Source organism: Carcharodon carcharias, chromosome 3, assembly GCF_017639515.1.
Source record: "Carcharodon carcharias isolate sCarCar2 chromosome 3, sCarCar2.pri, whole genome shotgun sequence".
In the NCBI taxonomy this organism is placed as follows: Eukaryota; Metazoa; Chordata; class Chondrichthyes; order Lamniformes; family Lamnidae; genus Carcharodon; species Carcharodon carcharias.
The window spans coordinates 188,863,340-188,883,372 of NC_054469.1; the positions used below are offsets into that span (position 1 = coordinate 188,863,340).

The 20,033-nt window shown below is 41.0% G+C and overlaps 1 protein-coding gene across 5 annotated transcripts in view; it reads left to right on the top strand.

Moving 5' to 3' along the window:
* The window catches only part of LOC121275837 (lysine-specific histone demethylase 1B), a 191,771-nt gene that overhangs the window by 65,902 nt on the left and 105,836 nt on the right, over positions 1-20,033 (top strand). For 3 of the 5 annotated variants that reach the window (XM_041183526.1, XM_041183530.1, XM_041183528.1), the window contains exons 9-10: positions 4,286-4,470; positions 12,558-12,734. In XM_041183526.1, the coding sequence (XP_041039460.1) occupies positions 4,286-4,470; positions 12,558-12,734 (362 nt within the window). The remainder of the gene's footprint in view (positions 1-4,285; positions 4,471-12,557; positions 12,735-20,033) is intronic. The other 2 variants (XM_041183527.1, XM_041183531.1) reach the window with 2 other exon arrangements.

Sequence of the window (20,033 nt, forward strand, 5' to 3'; positions counted from 1 at the left end):
ACCAGGCTAAGTGGTGGGACTTAACCTCATTTTTATTTAGCAGGGTTCAACACAGTAAAATTGTTAAGGTTCATGCTAGCTCATGGAATAAAAGGCTGCACAGGCTAACTACACTGGTACAGTTTCAAAGTGGTGTCAGTCTATAATTTTGGTTCCATCACTGCCGTTCAGCTGGAAGCTTCTAATTATAGAGCTGACAAAAACATGACTAGTTATAGGCTGTACAGTGGACTTTATATAATGTACCATTTTTGGATTCATAAGAATTGTTTTAAGATTCTGATCTGCAGGCTATGTAACTTGTTAATACCATTTGTACACATCAAACTTATTACTGATTTACAGTATTGTGAATAGTACAACCTCCCTTCTGGAAAGCCACTGATTTGTTGACATCTTATTTAGGGTTGCAGGTCTCTTCATTTATTAGACCTACTTTTGATATGTAAACAAACCAGCCCTTGAGTCCATTTAACTTACTTATGGCATTGAAATCGACCATTTGACTCATTGTGCCTGTACTGACTCTTAGGGAATTAGTTTTGTATTACTCTAGCAATCTCCCCTGCAACTGCATACCCCTATATCATATGCTTTAAATGTTTTTCCTTTTTTTCTCTCAAAAAAAAAGTAATGGTTTGTCTCAACCACACCGTGCAACAAAACATTCCCAACGCTAACAATCCTTTGTATAATTTTAAATTGAAGACTTAAATCAATTCAAATATCATTATCCTATTCTCTCCATCAGCACTCTTCATAATATTATTTGAATCTCATCTTAGCCTTCATGTTCCATTGAGGGGTGTTTTAGCTATAGTTCTGCTTTGCTGGCATCATCCTCTTGAATCTTTTCTCGATGAGATAGTCAAAAGTATTCTAATTTTGGCTCAACAAATTATTGTTTTTTAGATTCACAATAACTTCTTTACTTTTGTGATAGAACTATATGGTGGGGAAAAAATTCTCAGCCTTTATTTGGCTTCACTTATGTGCCTTCACATTTTGTGGAAATATGTATTTCAACTGGACATGTTTGTCTACACCTTTCAATGTCTTTCTATTAAATGTATATTCATTTCTTGTTTCTTATGTAAAAATGTGATATAGTATGTTATGAAATGATCAGCACAAAACTGAGCAATTGAATTGCAATGTATGTCATTAGCTTTGGTTATTTTCTGGTTTAAACTGTTAAAAAATATAGCAGCATGAAAGACCAGATTTTGTTTTTAATCAAGGCATCTGAACCCCTCACCTTAATTGATGTGCAAATCAGTCTGCAACTTTTATTTGGGAAGTGATACTGCACAAATTGAGTATAGTTCATAAGTTGCCATTGATTTGCATCACTGTCTGTTTTGCAAAAACAGCACATCATGCTTAACCTCTAATTTTCATGAAGTCACTGCATTTGCACATTACTGGCCCATTAAACTCATCACAGAAAGTTAATTGCAAGATTTAATTGTAAATAGCCATTTAATAATTCCAATGATTGCCAATTTATCCCTTTTGTGCAGAAAGAAAACAAATAGTGCATCCTTATCGTTCGTGAATTTTGAAATTTTTAAAATGTCAGAGTTTTGCTTTTTTGTCTATACCTATTTCTCAATCCAAGCTTTCTTTTCCTTGCTCTCTCTCTACCCGATTTGATGTTGAATTCGCTCTTCTTCCCAGTTGTTTTTGTTTCATTCTCAATCCTTAAGTCTCGTTGATTAGGAAGATACATTGTTTGTTCTATTGCTCTTCAAGGTCTCAGATTCACTTTTGCCTTTGTGATATTATCAGCTGTCACTTGCAGCAGTTTTGTGGGCAAAAAGTACTTTGCAAACAAATCTAACAAACAAGGTATTTTACAGCAAAGTGTGGCTCGATTAGTTTTATTTTTGAGCTGCTTGTGCATCTAATCACAGCAAATTTAATTGTCATGGGCATATTATTTTGGCATCTTTACTCTGAGAGCAGCTAGATTGTGTTTCTGTGGATGTTGAAGATCTTTGGAGTCCTAAATCTGGTTCAAGGTGTTCATGATAGTGTGTGTGCAAAATTACACAGATAAGAGACAGACCTGAAGAGTAGGGAGGAGTTTGAGAGGCATTGAATGCTGCATGGAGAATGAAAAACAAAGATGAACAGACGGATAAGTGCTATGAAACCTAGCAAGGAGTAACTTGCACAAATGGAGAGAGTGTGATGCTGGAAATTTGAAACAAAAACAGAAAATGCTGGAAAAATTCAGGTCTTATAGCATTTGCTGAGAGAGAGAAAAACAGAGTTAACGTTTCGAGTCCATATGACTCTTCAGAGCTGAAGAGTGGAAATGTGACAATTTATCCTGTTCGGGGTGAGGGGGGCGGGGGGGGGGTGGAGAAGAGAGAGAGTGCGCGTGTAGCAGCTGATGCTGGATAGAAGGCCAGTGATAGGTGGGGGGAATGGAGGGCTTGAATCAGATGTCACACACTGAAAAGGACAAAAGGGAGTGTTAATGGTAGTAGTAAGGGCTAAAGGAAGACGCTGACAGTGGCATAAAGGAAAGAAAGCAAAATTTGTTAATAGCAGCATAGTGTAAAAGAACAAACAACATGGAACAAGTGTCTGATGGCCCTATCGGGGATGGGGTGGGAGGGAAAAAAAGGATGAAATTGGGATGGGGGGGAAGAGATAAAAAAGGGGATACAACCATGCACGAAATGAATACAATTAAAAATAAGTGGATGAAAAGTAAAAGGTAGAGAAAGGGGGATTTTAAGGGTTTGGGGGGGGGGGGGGGAGGCGGGGAAATGGAGGAGAGATTTCATGGTCTGAAGTTGTTAACGTTGAGTTTAAGTCCGGAAGGCTGTAAAGTGCCTAGTCAGAAGACGAGGTGCTGTTCTTCCAGTTTACGTTGGGCTTCATGGAACATTGCAGTATGCCAAGGGCGGTGTGTTGAAATAGCAAGCGGCTGAAAGGTCTGGGTCATGCTTGCAGACAGACTGAAGGTGTTCTGCAAAGCGATCACCCAGCCTGTGTTTGGTCTCTTCACTGTAGAGAAGACCATAATGGGAGCAGTGGATGCAGAAGACCAAATTGTAGGATGTGCAAGTGAAGCGCTGCTTCACCTGAAAGGAGTGTTTGGGCCCTTGGATTGTGAGGAGGGAGGAGATTAAGGGGCAGGTGTTACACCTTCTGCAATTGCATGGGAAGGGGGATGAGGTGTTGGGGTAATGGAGGAGTGGATCAGAGTGTCCAGGAAGGAACAGTTCCTATGGAATGCTGTCAGGGGGTGAGGGGAAGATGTGTTTGGTGGTGTCATCATGCTGGAGTTTACAGAAATGGTGGAAGATGATCCTTTGAATGCAGAGACTGGTGGCGTGAAAAGTGAGGACAAGGAAGACCCTATCATGGTTCTGGGAGGGAGGGGAAAGTATGAGGGCAGAGGCATGGGAGATGGTTGGAGGCTCTGTCAAAGTGGGTGGGTCAGGGGACCTTGGTTAAGGAAGACATGTCAGAAGCGCAGTTTTGGAAAGTGGCATCATCAGAACAGATGCAAAGGAACTGAGAGAATGGGATGGAGTCCTCATAGGAAGCAGCGTGCAAGGGGCTCTAGTCGAGGTGTTGGTGGGCTTGTAATGAATATTGGTGGACAGTTTATCACCAGAAATGGAGACAAAGGTCAAGGAAGGGAGGGGAGGTGTCTGAGATGGACCATGTGACGGTGATAGAGGGGTAGAAATTGAAACTTTGGCAGGCCCAGACGAGACCATGAAACGACACCGAAGCAATCATTGATGAACTGAAAATAAAGGGGAGTTGTGGGAGGTGGCCTGATTAGAACTGGAACAAGGAATGTTCCACATTCCCCATTAGGACACAGGCATAACTGGGACCCATGCAGGTACCCATAGCCACACCAACAGTAAGATAGTGTTGGAAACTTGAAGGAATCGAAAGAGAATTTTCTGCTGAATTTTTTTCGTGAGCATTGCCATTGATGGTTTCTGTTAGTAAAACTTTGAATTATTGCATGATTTTTGGAGTAATGTTACCATTACAAAGCAGAACCTTCACTAAAACCTGGTGAATAATATTACCTTAGATCCACTGATTTGAATTTAAGTACACACCATTCATAATTTGAATCAAAGAACTATTGTAGCACAACTATTGAAAAGTTTGTTTTTGTTTTCCTGCTGCCTCTGAGGATTCAGAATAGATCATGAGCAGTATAGGGAAAAAATGTTAAATTTGATGTGCAAGTACCTTATTAATAAAATTGAACTAACTTTGAATTTGTTTTGGTCAGTTGCAGGAATGAGTCCTTACTTCCAACCTTTCTATCAGCCCAATGAGTGTGGGAAGGCCCTGTGTGTGAGACCAGATGTGATGGAACTGGATGAGTTGTATGAGTTCCCTGAATATTCCCGGGATCCTACCATGTACTTAGCGTTGAGAAATCTAATTTTGGCTCTTTGGAATATTAACTGCAAAGTAAGCTCTGTGTGCATGTTTTCCCCTTTCTCTTACCATGTTTTTCTTGCTTTATCCCCCATCTCCCAAAAGTGACCACTGATAATTCCACAAATAACATTTTTCATGCAGATAGCCACCCTTAATGACCCATAGAACAAGTTCTGGTAGACTTTGTTTGAATTCCAGAGATGATGCAGCTCAGCCACATCCTGGACTCATACTTTCAACAGGAAGGGCTCAGGCAAGTTTATAGCCATCAGAAATGATGTGATCACTTTTTTTTTTGTTCCCTCCATTTCAAGTTTGGGTGTTTGGAGGCTAATTTTTCTCTGGTCAGGATCAACTCAGCACACCCTAGGAGTTGAATGTGTAAGATTGTTTAGCAAAATTCCAATACAAGAATGTTAACACTTAGATAAATATGCTATAATAGATAAAATCCTGCAATTTGTTTTTATTATTTTAATGGAATGCAGTATGCACTCCAATTTTGTTATTGGGTAGAATTGAAATTATAGAATGTTGAAATTACAAATACAACCAAACCAATGAATATCTGCTCAAAGAATAGTATCTGGGCTTTATTTTGAATCTGAACATAGAAGTTATTTATTTCAGGTTTACGTATATGATTGATCCCTTGTGAATATAACATTTTTTCCAGCAAATTAGTGTTGCATGTGTACAACTTTTATTCGATAATGTAGGACAAAGCTCGAGGGCCAAAAGGAGAAAATTATATGTTACAAAAGGGCAGCAAGTTTCAGGCCCTTATGTTCCAGCTTGGTACACAGAATCTTGGGAGCAAGTGTGTTGTATTTACAGAGGTTGGATCATTTACATTCAGGAATGCATGAGAACCACATGTCAGCAGTTAATGGCACTAAGCACCTTAAAGTGTTAATTTCAATTTGGCATCAATATAGTCAAAACATTTGTTTGGCATATGCTACCTTGGAAGACACTGATTACAAAATAGAGACAGTTTAAGTAAGTAACAGGCAGGATAGATAAAGGGGAACCCATAGATGTAATATATTTTGATTTCCAAGAAGCATTCGCTAAGGTACCACACAAGGCTGCTTAATAAGCTAGGAGCCCATGGTGTTGGGGGTAGTATGTAGCATGGATAGGAGGATTGGGTGTCTACTATTAGAGTTGAGATAAGGTGGTGTGGGGGGGTGGGGGGGCGGGGGTGCAATTTCAGGATGGCAACCTGTAAATGTGAGACTTGAAGGGAAGTGAATGTACAATCCCCAAGTTTGCAGATGACACAAAAATAGGTGGGAAGGCAAGTGGTGACGATGACAGTCTACAGAGGGATATAGACAGGTTAAGTGAATTGAATGGACAAAAACTTGACGGATGGAATATAATGTGGGAAAATGTGAAGTTATGTACATTGGCAAGAAGAGGAGCTGAATATTATTTAAATGGAGAAGGACTGCAGAAAGCTGCGGCAAAGAAATTTGGGGGATCTTATGCATTTATTCATTCATGGGATGTGGGCTTTGCTGGCTGGGCCAGCATTTATTGCCTATCCCTAGCTGCCCTTGAAGGTGGTGAGCTGCCACCTTGAACCACTGCAGTTCATGTGGTGTAGGTACACCCGCAGGGATGATAGGGAGTTCCAAGATTTTGACCCAGTGACAGTGAAGGAACAGTGATATATTTCCAAGTCAGGATGGTGACTTGGAGGGGAACTTCCAGGTGGTGGTGTTCATCAATCTGCTGCTACCATCTGGAAGGACAAGAGGTGGTCATGGGTTTAGAAGGTGCTGTCGAAGGAGCCTTGGTGAATCCCTGCAGTGCATCTTGTAGATGGTACGCACTGCTGCTGTGCATTGGTGGTAGAGGGAGTGAATGGTTGTAGATGTGGTTCCAATCAAGCAGGCTGCTTTGTCCTGGATATTGTCAAGCTTCTTGTGTTGTTGGAGTTGCACTCATCCAGGCAAGTGGGGTATATTCCATCATACTCCGGACTTGTTCCTTGTAGATGGCAGACAGGCTTTGGGGAGTAAGGCGGTGAGTTACTCATTGCACAATTGCTAGCCCTCTGACCTGCTCTTGTAGTCAGTATTTATACAGCTATTCCAGTTCAGTTTCTGGTCAATGGCAAGCCCAAGGATGTTGATAGTGGGGGATTCAATGATAGTAATGCCATTGAACATCAAGGGGCAATGGTTGTATTCTCTCTTGTTGGAGATGGTCATTGCCTAGCACTTGTGTGGCACGAATGTTATGCTACTTGTCAGCCCAAGCCTAGATATTGTCCAGGTCTTGTTGCAATTGGACATGGACTGCTCCTGTATCTGCAGAGTTGTGAATAGCAGTGAGCAAAGATCCCCAATTCTGACCTGATGAAGGAAGGAAGGTCATTGATGAAGCAGCTGAAGCTGGTTGGGCCAAGGACATTACCCTGAGGAACTCCTGCAGTGATGTCCTGGAGCTGAGATGACTGACTTCCAACACTGTTGATGACCCCTTCCATTACTTTACTGATGGAGAAGTAATTGGCTAGGTCGGATTTGTCCTGTGTTGTTTTGGTGGACAGGATGTACCTGGGCAATTTTCCACATTACCAAGTGGATGCCAGTGTTGGTAGCTGTATTGGAACAGCTTGGCTAGGGGCATGGCAAGTTCTAGAGCACATGTCCTCAGTACCATTTGTCAGAATATTGTCAGGGCCCATAGCCTTTGCAGTATCCAGTGCCTTCAACCATTCCTTGATATCAGAGTTAATAGAATTGGCTGAAGACTGGCATCTTTGATGCTGGGGGCCTCTGGGGGGAGGCAGAGATGGATGGATCATCCACTTGGCATTTCTGGCTGAAGATTGTAGCACATCCTTCAGCCTCATCTTTTGCAATGATGTGCTGGGCTCCCCCATCATTGAGGATGGGGATATTTATGGATCCTCCCCCTCCAGTGAGTCGTTTAATTGTCCACCACCATTCATGGCTGGATGTGGCAGGACTGCAGATTTGTTGGCTGTGGGATCACTTCACCTTGTCTATCACTTACTGCTTATGCTGTTTGGCACACTAGTCCTGTTTTGCTTCACGTTGACCACGTTTTTAGATTTGCCTGGTGCTGCTCCTGACATGCCATCCTGCACTCTTCATGGAATCAGGGTTGACCCTGACTTGATGGTAATTGTAGAATCGGGGGAATATGCCAGGCCATGAGGTTAGATTGTATTAAAGTACAATTCTGCTGCTGCTGAAAGCACAGAGTGCCCCATGGATGCCCAGCCTCGAGTTATTAGATCTGTTTGAAATCTATCCCTTTTAGCACAGTGGTGGTACCACACATGGTGGGTATCCCCAATGTGAAGGTGGGCTTAGTCTCCACAAAGACTGTGCGATGGTCACTCATACCAATGGACAGATGCATCTACAGCAGGCAGGTTAGGATAGGTTAAGTATGATTTTCCCTCACCCACCTGCTGCAGACCCAGTCTAGCAGCTATGTCATTTAGGAGTCAGCCAGCTCAGACAGTAGTGGTGCTGGAGACACCTTTCCCCACCCAGAGTACATTCTATGCCCTTGCCACCCCCAGTGCTCCCTCCAAGTAGCATTTAACATGGAGGAACACTGATTCGTCAGCTGAGGAAGGGCAGTACGTGGTAATTCCTTGCTCATGTTTAACCTGGGATCTGAAGCTGATGTTGAGACCTCCCAGGGCATCTCCCTCCCGATTGTATACCACTGCACCGCCAGCTTTGCTGGGCCTGTCCTGCCCTTAGGACAGGACATACCCTGGGATTGTGGTGTCTTAGTCATCCTCTCAGAATCATATCTTACAGATAATGTCTGTCAGGTTGTTGCATGACTAGTCAGAGACAGCTCTCCCAGTTTGGCACTAGCCTCCAGATGTTAGTAAGGAGGACTTTGCAGGGTTGACAAGGCCAAGATTGCTGTTGTCCCTTCCGGTGTTGGGTGGTCCATCCAGTTTCATTCCTTTTGAGATTTTGTAGTCACTTGTTTGTTACAACTGAGTGGCTTGCTAGGCCATTTCAGAGGGCATTAAGAGTCAATCACATTGCTGTAGGTCTGAAGTCACATGTAGGCCAGACCAGGTAAAGACAGCAGATGGGTTTTTTTTTTTTTACAACAAACAATGGTTCCATGGTGTTTTGATTACTAGTCCAGCAACAATAACACTATGCCATCGCCTCCCCTGAATCACAAAAAACTAGCTTACAAGTTCAGCAGGTAATAGGGAAGGCAAATGGAATGTTGGCCTTTATTTCAAAAGGAATGGAGTATAAAAATAGGGAAGTCTTGCTCAAAAACTATGGAACTAGTTAGACCACACCTGGAATACCGAATAGCTTTGATCCCTCTATCCAAGGAAAGATATACTGGCGTTGGAGGCAGTCCAGGGAAGGCTCACTAGGTTGATCGGAGATCATTTATTAAACTTGCCTCATTACCCATTACCAGATCCAAAATAGCCTGATCCCTGGTTAGATTCACATTGTTCTAAGAAACTGTCCCAAATACACTGAATTCTTGTTTGTCTGCCCTTGCCAATTTGATTTTCCCCAATCTACATGACGATTATCATCCATGATTTATGTACTGCCTTTTTATATGCCCTCATCTCCTGATTTATTCTGTCCTGCAGTATAGCTACTGTCAGGAGGCCTATAAAACTACTGCCACTAGTGTTGTCTTCCCCTTGTTTTTCTTACCTCCACCCATATGGATTCCACATCTTCATATCCAAGATCCTTTCTTGCTATCGTACTTATTCCATCTTGTACTAACAAAAGTACCCCACCACCCTTTCCTTCCTGCACTTTCAGTGAGTCACATACCCCTGAATATTTAGTTCCCAGCTTTTATCCCCTTGTAACCACGCCCCTGTAATGGCTTTAAGGTCAAACCCATTAACCTCTGTGCTGTTTATTTATTTCACTCTGAATACTACATGCATTTAAATCAAGGGCTGTTAATGATTCAAAAGGCAAAATTTTTTCCCCTCTTTGCTGTTTTATGTTTGTATACTATCCCTTCCTGTCACACCCTGGGTATCATTACCTAAATCGCTGCCCTGCAAGGCTGCCATAGCCTTTTTCTTTGTAAGCCTACGTATACCCCTCTCCAGAACCGCCCCCCCCCCCGACCAATCTCATTTATTTTAAATCACTCTCTACAGCCCTAGTTGTTCAGTTTGCCAGACACTGGTCCCAGCCCCTTGGACTGAAACCCATTCCTCCCACACTAATCTGAGCCACGCATTTAACTTCTTGACTTTATTTACCCTATGCCAGTTTGCCCATGGCTCAGGTGGCAATCTGGAGATTACCTTGGAGGTTCTGCTTTTTAATTTAGCTCCTGACCAAGTTCTTTCAGCAGAATCCTCTTTCTAATTCTATCAATGTGGACAATGACAACTGTATCCTTCCCCTCCCACTCCAAGTTCCTCTCCACCCCTGAGTTGTCCTTAACTCTGGCAGCAGGCAGGCAACACAGCCTTTGAGACTCATGGCTGCAGAGAACAGCATCTGTCCCCCACACTACTACGCTCCCATTTCCTCCCCCCACTTGAATGGCTCCCTTTACCATGGTCATTTTGCTCAGTTTGCAAGAACCTTGTAACTGGACAGTTGCAGGGGCCAAGGCTGCTTGAACTCTATCCCCTGGGTCCTCACATCTGCCCCTGATCACAAACCACATTTGAATTACCTAATCGGAGAGGTGTGACCCACCTCCTCAAGTAAGTGTCCAGGTAGTTTTCCCTCTGCCTGATGTGGCACAATGTCAGCAACTCAACTCTAATTTGAAGTTCTGAGCTCCAATAACTTAGTACAGATGTGTTCACGCTGGATCACCTTGGTGTTCAGCAGAGCCCACATGCTGCAACAGCATCACCTGTCCTGCCATCGCTGTTGTATTTTATTCAATTTATTAATTAATTACCCTAGTATCCCCACTCTTTACACATTTTAGACATACAGACCAGTATCTATCTTATACATAACAGCAGGAAAGAGGACTAGAGATCGAAACAAACTAAAGACCTTACTTTTACTTTAAAGGCTCGAAATACACACCAATCAAATCACTGATTTCTGCACTCTAATGCTCTCATACGCTTCTCACTCCCTGTTAAATGCCCCACTCCTCACTCCCACTGTAAATGACCACGCTGTAATCAGCTGACTCCTGTGACTGAGTAGCTACTCTCCACACATTTAAAACAAATAAATGTTAGAATCTATTAAGCTGGGTTCCACTCTGGGATTAGGTTTGTCCAGGGTTAACCTCAGCTGGGATCATAACAACAGAAACCTGGGAACTTGACTTGTTATACAACAAAAAATTATGCCTTCATGGTTCTCTTTTTTCACACTGCAATTTGTTTTCCCCCTTTGACTTCCACTTCACTCCTCCCATTCCACTCTTCTTTGCCCCACCTTGATTTGTAATCCTTTTGGTTGATCTGAAAGGATCTAATTGTGATGTAGTTCCACCAAATATGTTTGGAAGTGCTTACAGTTGAATAAACCAGTTTGCTTATTAGTCCCACTTGCTGATGTCAGTTGGCTATTTTGTCTTATTCCCCTCATGGCAGTATTTGTCTTTTCATTTAACATCACTGTGCATTATGAATGCTCTGGCTGTTCAGTTAACAGCCTTCAGCAGCACATTTGCACTGGTTTAATGAATAAGGGAGGAAATTAAGTAAAATTCTATACTAATCAATTTCAAAGGATAACTAAAAAAAAATACTTATTTGGCAAGAAGTAGTTATTGTCCCTTTAATTTGCTTGTTATTGATTTGAGACCAAGCATGTAGAGTTGTATGGGTACTCTTCACCCTTTTTGAAAGTAGGTACCACATTAGCAAGAGTTGCCCACTTTTCATGAACTCACTCATCATTGCATCTCTCAGATCTGATCTCATATGTCTAAAACCCCAGGACAAATGCCAATCATTGGCAGCTGGGGGAGGGGGGTGGGTAGGATTTGTTTATTTTGAGCCTTTTAAACTAGGCACATCATTGCTGTTAGTTGCAAAAAATTATGTCAATCATGTCCAATGACCTTGTCATTAATTTATTCTCCAGTGCATATATGGAAGAATTAATTCACGATATAAATTAATTACCTTGTGTTCATCCTCCGTTTTAGCTCCATTAGTATCCTTTTAGGGTTCTCTTCTGTGAATCGTGTATTATTGGACTAGAAAAATATCTTGTAGTTGTTTAGTTTCTACAGATGTAATTCCAGATTGTTGTTTGCCTCTCTCCCATTTAATTGATTAGCAGAGATAATGCAAATTGTTCAGTTAGAACAATCTAGTCTAATTGCAATTTCTCCTTTATATGCCTACTTTAAATACTTTTCTCCTGAATGATTAGACACTTCTAGCATAATAACCTCAAGTGGCTTGGGTGGAGTAATTCTACTAATCTCCTTTATTCTTCTTGCAATATCCCTGAGTTAATCCTGAGTTAGAATGTTTATACATGTGAATACTTTCATCCCAGTGAATTTTTCCCCCTCCATTCTCTATAGGCTTTGGAAAACAACTTTTGTAAATATCTCCATCCTTTAGCTTAGATTCCTTATTGATGTGTTTACTTGTGATTTGATTCATACAGTGGATCCAATTTAAGCTTTTCACATGTTTCCTTAAATTGGTCTTTTCAACATTGAAGAATGCTAGTCTTTTAGTTTTGTTGAATCTCAGATTGTCATCATCATTGCTCAAATGCCACAGCTGTCTGTATGTAATGTGCGGTTTAAAATTAGGAAATGATGCAAGCTGCCTCTTATAACTTCTTAGGCACACTATTGTGAAACAGTCATGTATTACTTGTAATAATTTACACTGCTAATCACTTGTACATCTAGTGTACAGTCAATAGAAGATTAATAATGCAAATTAATTGAGGTCTTTACATGCATTGATAGATACATAATTGAGAAGTTGAGGGATATGGAGAAAGGGCTGGAAATGAGTTAAAAAGATAGAGCTGTCAATAAAATAGTATATGTGCTCAACAGATCAAGTGACTTACTCCTCTCCCTGCCATGTATATAAGAGCAAAAATATTAAACTTGCCTCCTTTATCTTTCATCTGCAGGAGGTTCTCACCCCTCAAAAGTGTGCAAACCACATAGTTGTTAGAGGGCTTGTTCGTATTCGCTGTGTACTGGAAGTGGAGAAGATCTTGTATTTTATGACGAGGAAAGGCTTGGTCAATACTGGCATCTTGACTGTTAATCCAGATCATCCCCTCCTGCCCAGTTATTACCACAAGGTCAGATAGTACCTGTTACTTGTTTTACTTTTCATGTTAGTTTTAAGGCAATTTTAAAAATATAATTTTTAAAACATGATAGCAAGAAAGGGTACTTTTGGTAGATCCAGATTTGTCTAATCCTGAAGCTTTAGAGATCAATTAAAAGCAAATTTATTGTTTAGTATTCATCTGTAGATGGTATACTTCAAAGTAATGTCATCTTACTGAAAATAGGTATCCTGTCTACGGTAGTTGCATTATATAAAATTTGCTTGACAACATGATTCAAAAAATTGAGTTAAATATATGTTTGCTAATTAATTTTGCTTCACATCAGACATAATTAATGTTTTTGGATATTGAAATTTCTGTGCATGCTGTTAAACTTCTCAAATTAAAATTTGAATGAAGCAGATGAGGAGTGAACTGTTAAGTGATCAGTCAATGTCTATTGTTTGATGTTTTAAAATTATGAATCAGCAAGTTTGCAGTACTGAAGGAGGCCAGTTGACTTATGGCATCTTCAATGGTCAAAAAAAAGAGCTGTCCATCTTACTCCTACTTTCCAGCTCTTGGTCTATAGCTCTGCAAGTTATGACACTTCAGTGCATACGCATGCATTTTCTAAATGCAGTGACCACCCTTGGCAGTCAGTTCCAAACCACCCCACCCAACTACCTTCTGGGTGAAAAGAATTTCTCAATTTTCACAAATCCTGTAGAATAAAAGTCTGGTACATTTCGGTTAATGTTAGAAGCCAAGCAGGTTAACACACTGCTTACTCTGTAGCCCCAATTGTGGATGACACTATTGCAAGACAGGAATCAATGAATCATCTGCTAAATTTGAAGTAGTACTAAAATCTTTGAATATTTATTTCAATCTAAGCAGCAATAAAATACTCCAAAGAGCTAATTTTAACAAGCAATTCCAGCAGCCAGGTGATCCTGTTGGCAACTCATTCATCAATCATCTATAGAGGAAAGCAGAAGGTTGAGAATATGGAGACTTAAAATGACTCAGTGGTAGGAGTAGCAGATGATGCACTCTGACCCCATGCAAGAAAAGGAAGATTTAAACCTGGAAAAGACATTTAGGCAGTCAAAACTCTGAGTAGCACCAGTGCCATTTCAAGGGGAGAAATTAAACAGTGGTGCAAAGGCCAACTCATGATTCACCTAGTTAAGCAGCAAAGACAGGGACACTCCAGGCCAGGGAAAGCAATATTTCAATTGACCAGCAGAGCAACCATGCCAACACTTGAGCAAAGCACCCCCACAGGTGAGATCAATGTCCTGCAATTTCAGCCCTTTGCTTACACCAGGATTGGGCTTGGCCTAAATAGCCAAGTGGTTATGGTACTGGGTTTGTAACCCCAAGATCGAGAGTTCAAATCTCACAATGGCAAACTATGAAACAATGTAACTTCATCTGAAACAGATGGAAATGGGTTCTTTGGCTTGGCCTAAATAGCCAAGTGGTTATGGTACTGGGTTTGTAAACCCAAGATCAAGAGTTCAAATCTCACAATGGCAAACTATGAAACAACGTAACTTCATCTGAATAAACAGATGGAAACGGGCTTGTACTCGAAAGAGTTACTAGCAATTATTAATGCTTGGCCTAAATAGCCAAGTGGTTATGATACTGGTTTGCTTGGCCTAAATAGCCAAGTGGTTATGATACTGGGTTTGTAACTCCAAGATCAAGAGTTCAAATCTCACAATGGCAAACTATGAAACAATGTAACTTCATCTGAAACAGATGGAAACAGGTTTACTCAAAAAGAGTATCAAGAGTTCAAATCTCACAATGGCAAACTATGAAACAATGTAACTTCATCTGAATAGGAACAGATGGAAACGGGTTTGTACTCGAAAGAGTTACACCAGGATTGGACACTCAGCCAACAATGCAAGACCAAAACTCTGAAGTGCACAGAAGACCTAAAGATTATTCATGAAGTTGAGACTGCATGCCCAGAAGAGACAGCCATGTTTCATGGTTGGAGGTCAACGATCTTGTTTTCTCATTTTGGAATGTGGACATTTCAGTCAATAGCCATTTAATAAATTTTAAATTAGGTGCAGGAGCCAGCATAACAGTTCTGTCACACAAAGAACCAGAGCTAAAAGACCTCTGGCTTTGAACAGACACCACTCCATGGGCCTGGAGGAATCCTTTGTCCAGTCATAGGCATGCTTCTGGAACTACTAAGGTATGTTGGAAAACAAATTTTCATTCTGATATAAAATAGAGAATCCTGACTGGAACTTCAGCCCTGAACTGTCTCTTTGCAAAGCAGATTTGTCCGTTTTTGTTACAGATCATGGAAAACCTTTAATGGTCAGACTAGTCAACCACCCAGGAAGCAACCACAATACCTTCAGTGGAGTATGTAAAAGAGCAATCAGCAGTCAGAGGAGCCTCAACCTTTGGCTCTAACAACAGTACATTGCAACCACTGGACATATGCTGCAACTCCCAGCCAGTATGCCAAAGCCACAAAAGATGTTGTAACCTGGTTGCAGCCATCCATTGCTCACTGAAACATGGGTCCATGTACCACTAAACCTCATTCTAGTCACAGGAATGCTCATCCTCAGCCACAGAGGACATCACCATGACCCACACAATGGATAGAAGAAGTGAAAGAAATGACAAGGAGAAGGCCACTTTTAGTCCAACCCCATAAAAAGGGGGGAGGATAGAAACCACTGATCAATGCAACAGCCAAACCAATCAAGTGCAGTTCAACATGAAAGAAAAGGATGAAAACATACCTAGATGCCAGAACAACCACCAAACCTACAGGAAGAACCAGCAGCAACAGAGCCTACCACCCTTCTGACAGTAGTGCAAACGAGATATGGAAGCATTGTAAGGCCTGCAGATCACCTGAACCTTTGAATTCAAGCACTCAAGGGAGATGGGTAGTGATAATGTAGTAATGACAATGTAAATGTGTCTGTTATTACAATCATACAAGGTAAACTATAATCAGTTAAAATACATTGGATAAAGACTTCTGCGGGGGTGGGGTGGGGTGGGGTGGGGGGGGGGGGTGCGGGGCGGCGGAAAGAGAGGAGGTGGCGTGTAGTGTAAGGGTCTGGGATATCTAGGGTTAATGTGGAACTGAGTACAGTATGCCCACAGTGATGCAAGAAAAAAAAAAAAACGATCTGCACCCAGGGTCAGTCTAGTGTTGGACAGAGCCGTGTACACCAGTAAGCATGGAGACAGCTCCTGGCTTGTACCCTTTACTGCATATTTCTAAATAGTTTTCAGGGTCAGTAAAGACTTAGTTTAGATTAACAACGGAGACTTCTTCAGAGACAAAAACAAAAAACTGCAGATGCTAGAAATCCAAAACAAAAACAGAATTACCTGGAAAAACACAGCAGGTCTGGCAGCATCGGCGGAGAAGAAAAGAGTTGACGTTTCGAGCAGGTCTGGCAACATCGGCGGAGAAGAGTTGACATTTCGAATCCTCATGACCCTTCAACAGAACTGCTTTGAAATCAGTTCTGTTGAAGGGTCATGAGGACTCGAAACGTCAACTCTTTTCTTCTCCGCCGATGCTGCCAGACCTGTTGAGACTTCTTCAGACTGACTGAAGTGTAAACAACACCCTGCAACAAATCCTTCAACCAATTACTTGAAATCTATACCACCTGGTTATTGACCTCTTAAGAGAAACAGGCTTTTCCTATCCATAATAATTAGACCCTCAATCTTCTATAACTCAAATAAATCCCCCCTCAATTACTTCCCTCCCAAAGAAAACAACCCCAGTTTATCTAATCATCCCTCATAGCTAGAATTCATCATTCCTGGGCTTGGCCTAAATAGCCAAGTGGTTGTGGTACTGGGTTTGTAACCCTAAGCTCAAGAGTTCAAATCTCACAATGGCGAACTATGAAACAATGTAACTTCATCTGAAACAGATGGAAACGTGTTTGTACTCGAAAGAGTTACAAAGATATGTTATCATTTAAAAGATTATCAAGAGTTCAAATCTCACAATGGCAAACTATGAAACAATGTAACTTCATCTGAAACAGATGGAAACGGGTTTGTACTCGAAAGAGTTACATCTTCTTAACGCTTGGCCTAAATAGCCAAGTGGTTATAGTACTGGGTTTGTAACCCCAAGATCAAGAGTTCATCATTCCTGGCAACATCCTTGTAAATCTCCTCTGTACCCTCTTTCTTGTGATCATATCTTTCTTATAATGTGCTGAACAGAACAGTAGTTTAGTTCAGCCACAGCTGGCGTTTTGTACAAATGGAATATAACATCACTGTTCTTATACTCTGACTTTGCCAATAAAAGATATTCCTAGGGATGTGCTTTCATCAAACGTATTGTAACCAACAACAAATGCCAACAAAATTGCCCTATCCTGTTAAGTTTTGTCGAGCTTTTGCAAGGCCAGTTGTTTGAAGTGGGAGATTAAAATGTCCCCCACAGAGCACCTGGGACCTGTGTGAACAAACACTTGTTAATAAGATAGATAGTTAACAACCTGAATCCTGAACCAGCAAGTCAGGGTAGTGGATGCAATACCAAATCAAAGCAAAATAAAAAAGAGACACAGAGACAATTAAGTTTACTTCTAAATCTCCAGCAGCAAATTAAAGTTGAGGAACTAAGACTCCACACTTGAGAAGTTAATTTTTAGGGTTGTATGGCAGTGACTGAGTTACTATGCAGTTCAAAAGGGCACATAGGGTGAAAAAGACAAGCTGTAACTTTATTTAGAGAGTTTAGTCCAGATTTAAGATGCAAGTAAGGGCCATGAGGACACAGGTGATTATGTCAGAGAAGCAAATTAAGTTCCTGTGGGAATTTAGTGCACAGAGGAAAGAGTTGTCGTATGCATAGGAATTATTCTAAGTTAATTTAGTGAGTAATTAAGTTAGTTAACATAGAAATTAGGAGGAGTGGTAGGTCATTCTGCCCATCGAGCCTGCTCTGCCATTGAGTATGATCCTCTTTCTCAATGCCATGCTTCCACCCTCCCCCTACCCCTTGATGTCTTTAGAACCTAGAAATCTATTTCCTTAAATATATTAAGTGACTTGGCCACCTATGGTACTGAATTCTATAGGTTCACCACCCTCTGAGTGAAGAAGTCTCTCCTTATCCTCAGTCCATTTGGCCTCTCCCATATCCTGAGACTGTGACCTTGTTCTAGACCCCCAGCCAGAGGAAACATCATTCCTGCATCCAGTCTGTCCCATTCAGAATTTTATGAGATCCCCTCATTCTTCCAAACTACAGCAAATACAGGCTTAGTCGACAAAATCTCTCCTCATACCTGCCATCCCATGAATCAGTCTGGTGAAATTTCACAGCACTCCCTCCATGGCAAGGAGACCAAAATTAGACAGTACTCCAGGTGTGGTTCATCAAGGCCTTGCACAGCTGCAGTAAGACCCTTGCTCTTGTACTCAAATCCTCTTGCAATGAAGGCAAACATATCCTTTGACTTCTTAATTGCTTGCTTAAGAGAAACAGGCTTTTACTATCCATAATAATTAGACCCACAATCTTCTATACCTCAAATAAATCTCCCCTCAATTACTTCCCTCCCAAAGAAAACAACCCCAGTTTATCTAATCATCCCTCATAGCTAGAATTCATCATTCCTGGCAACATCCTTGTAAATCTCCTCTGTACCCTCTTTCTTGTGATCATATCTTTCCTATAATGTGCTGAACAGAACAGTAGTTTAGTTCAGCCACAGCTGGCGTTTTGTCCTTGCACAGGTGTGCAAGGACACCCAGGTCTCTTTGTACATCAACATGTCCCAATCTATCACCATTTAAATTATATTCTGCCATTCTGTTTCTCATACCGAAGTGGATAACTTCACCCTTATCCACATTATACTGTATCTGCCATGCATTTGCCCACTTGTCTAAATTGCTTTGAAGCCTATCATTCTCCTCACCACCCTCAGTCCCACCAAGATCCATTTATTCCTACTTTGTTTCCTGTCTTCTAGTAAATTCTCAATCTATGCCAATATATGACCTCCAATCCCATGTGCTTTAATTTTGCACACAATCTTTTGTGGGACTTTATCAAAAGTTTTCTGAAAATCCAAACTACATCCATTTGTTCTCCCTTATCTATTCTGCTCATTATCTTCTCAAAAAACTCCAGTAGGTTTGTCAAAACATGATTTCCCTTTCATACTTTGTCTAATCCCATTTCCATTTTCTCAAGCATTTCCCTTCTACTGATGTTAGGCTAACTAGTCTGTAATTTACTGTTTTCTTCCTCCTCCTTTTGTTTTAAATAGCAGGGTTACATTTGCCACCCACCAATCTGTCAAGACTTGCAGAATCTACAAAATTTGGGAAGATGACAACCAATGTACCTATTACCATGGCCACCTCCTTTAGCGTCCCGGGATATAGATTATCAGGCCCTGGAGATTTATCAGCTTCAGTCCCATTAGTTTCTCCAGCACTATTAGTAATACTAATCAATTCCTCCTCCTCCTCATGGGTTCTTTGGTTCCCTATTATTTCTGGGAAGTTATTCGTGTCTTCCTCTGAAGACAGAACTAAAGTAGTTGTTTAATTCCTCTGCCATTTCCTTGTTCTTTATTATAAATTCTCCCGTTTCAGACTAAGGGACAGATTAGTAAAACAATTTTTTAAAAAAAAAACATACTGATAGAAGCTTTTGCAGTCTGCTTTTATGTTCCTTGCAAGTTTACTCTCATGCTTCATTTTTCCCCTCTTAATCTCATGGTCGTCCTCTGCTGAATTCCAAACTGCTCCCAATCCTCAGGCTTGCTAATTTTTCTAGCAACTTTATATGACTCCACTTTGGATCTAATGCTATCCTTAATTTCTTTTGTTAGCCATGCTTGGTCATTTTTCCTGTTGCTTTTGCATCAGAAAGCAATGAATAACTGTTTACATTTGTTACTTAAATATTAGCCATTGCCTGTCCACCATCATGTCTTTTAATGAAGTTCCCCAATCTATCTTAGCCAACACTGACCTCGTACCCAGTAGTTTCCTGTGTTTAGATTTAGGACCCTAGTTTCAGATCGGGGTACTTCACTTTCCATCCTAATAAAAAGTTCTTTCATGTTATAGTCACTGTTACTTAAAAAGGACCCCACACAACAAGATTATTAATCAAACCCTTCTCATTGCAGAACACCAAATCTAGGATAGCTTGTTCCCTAGTAGGTTCCTCAACATACTGGTCTAAAAAAAAAATGATCTTGTACACATTCCAGGAATTCATCTGCTACACTATTATTGCTTATATGGTTTGCCCAGTCT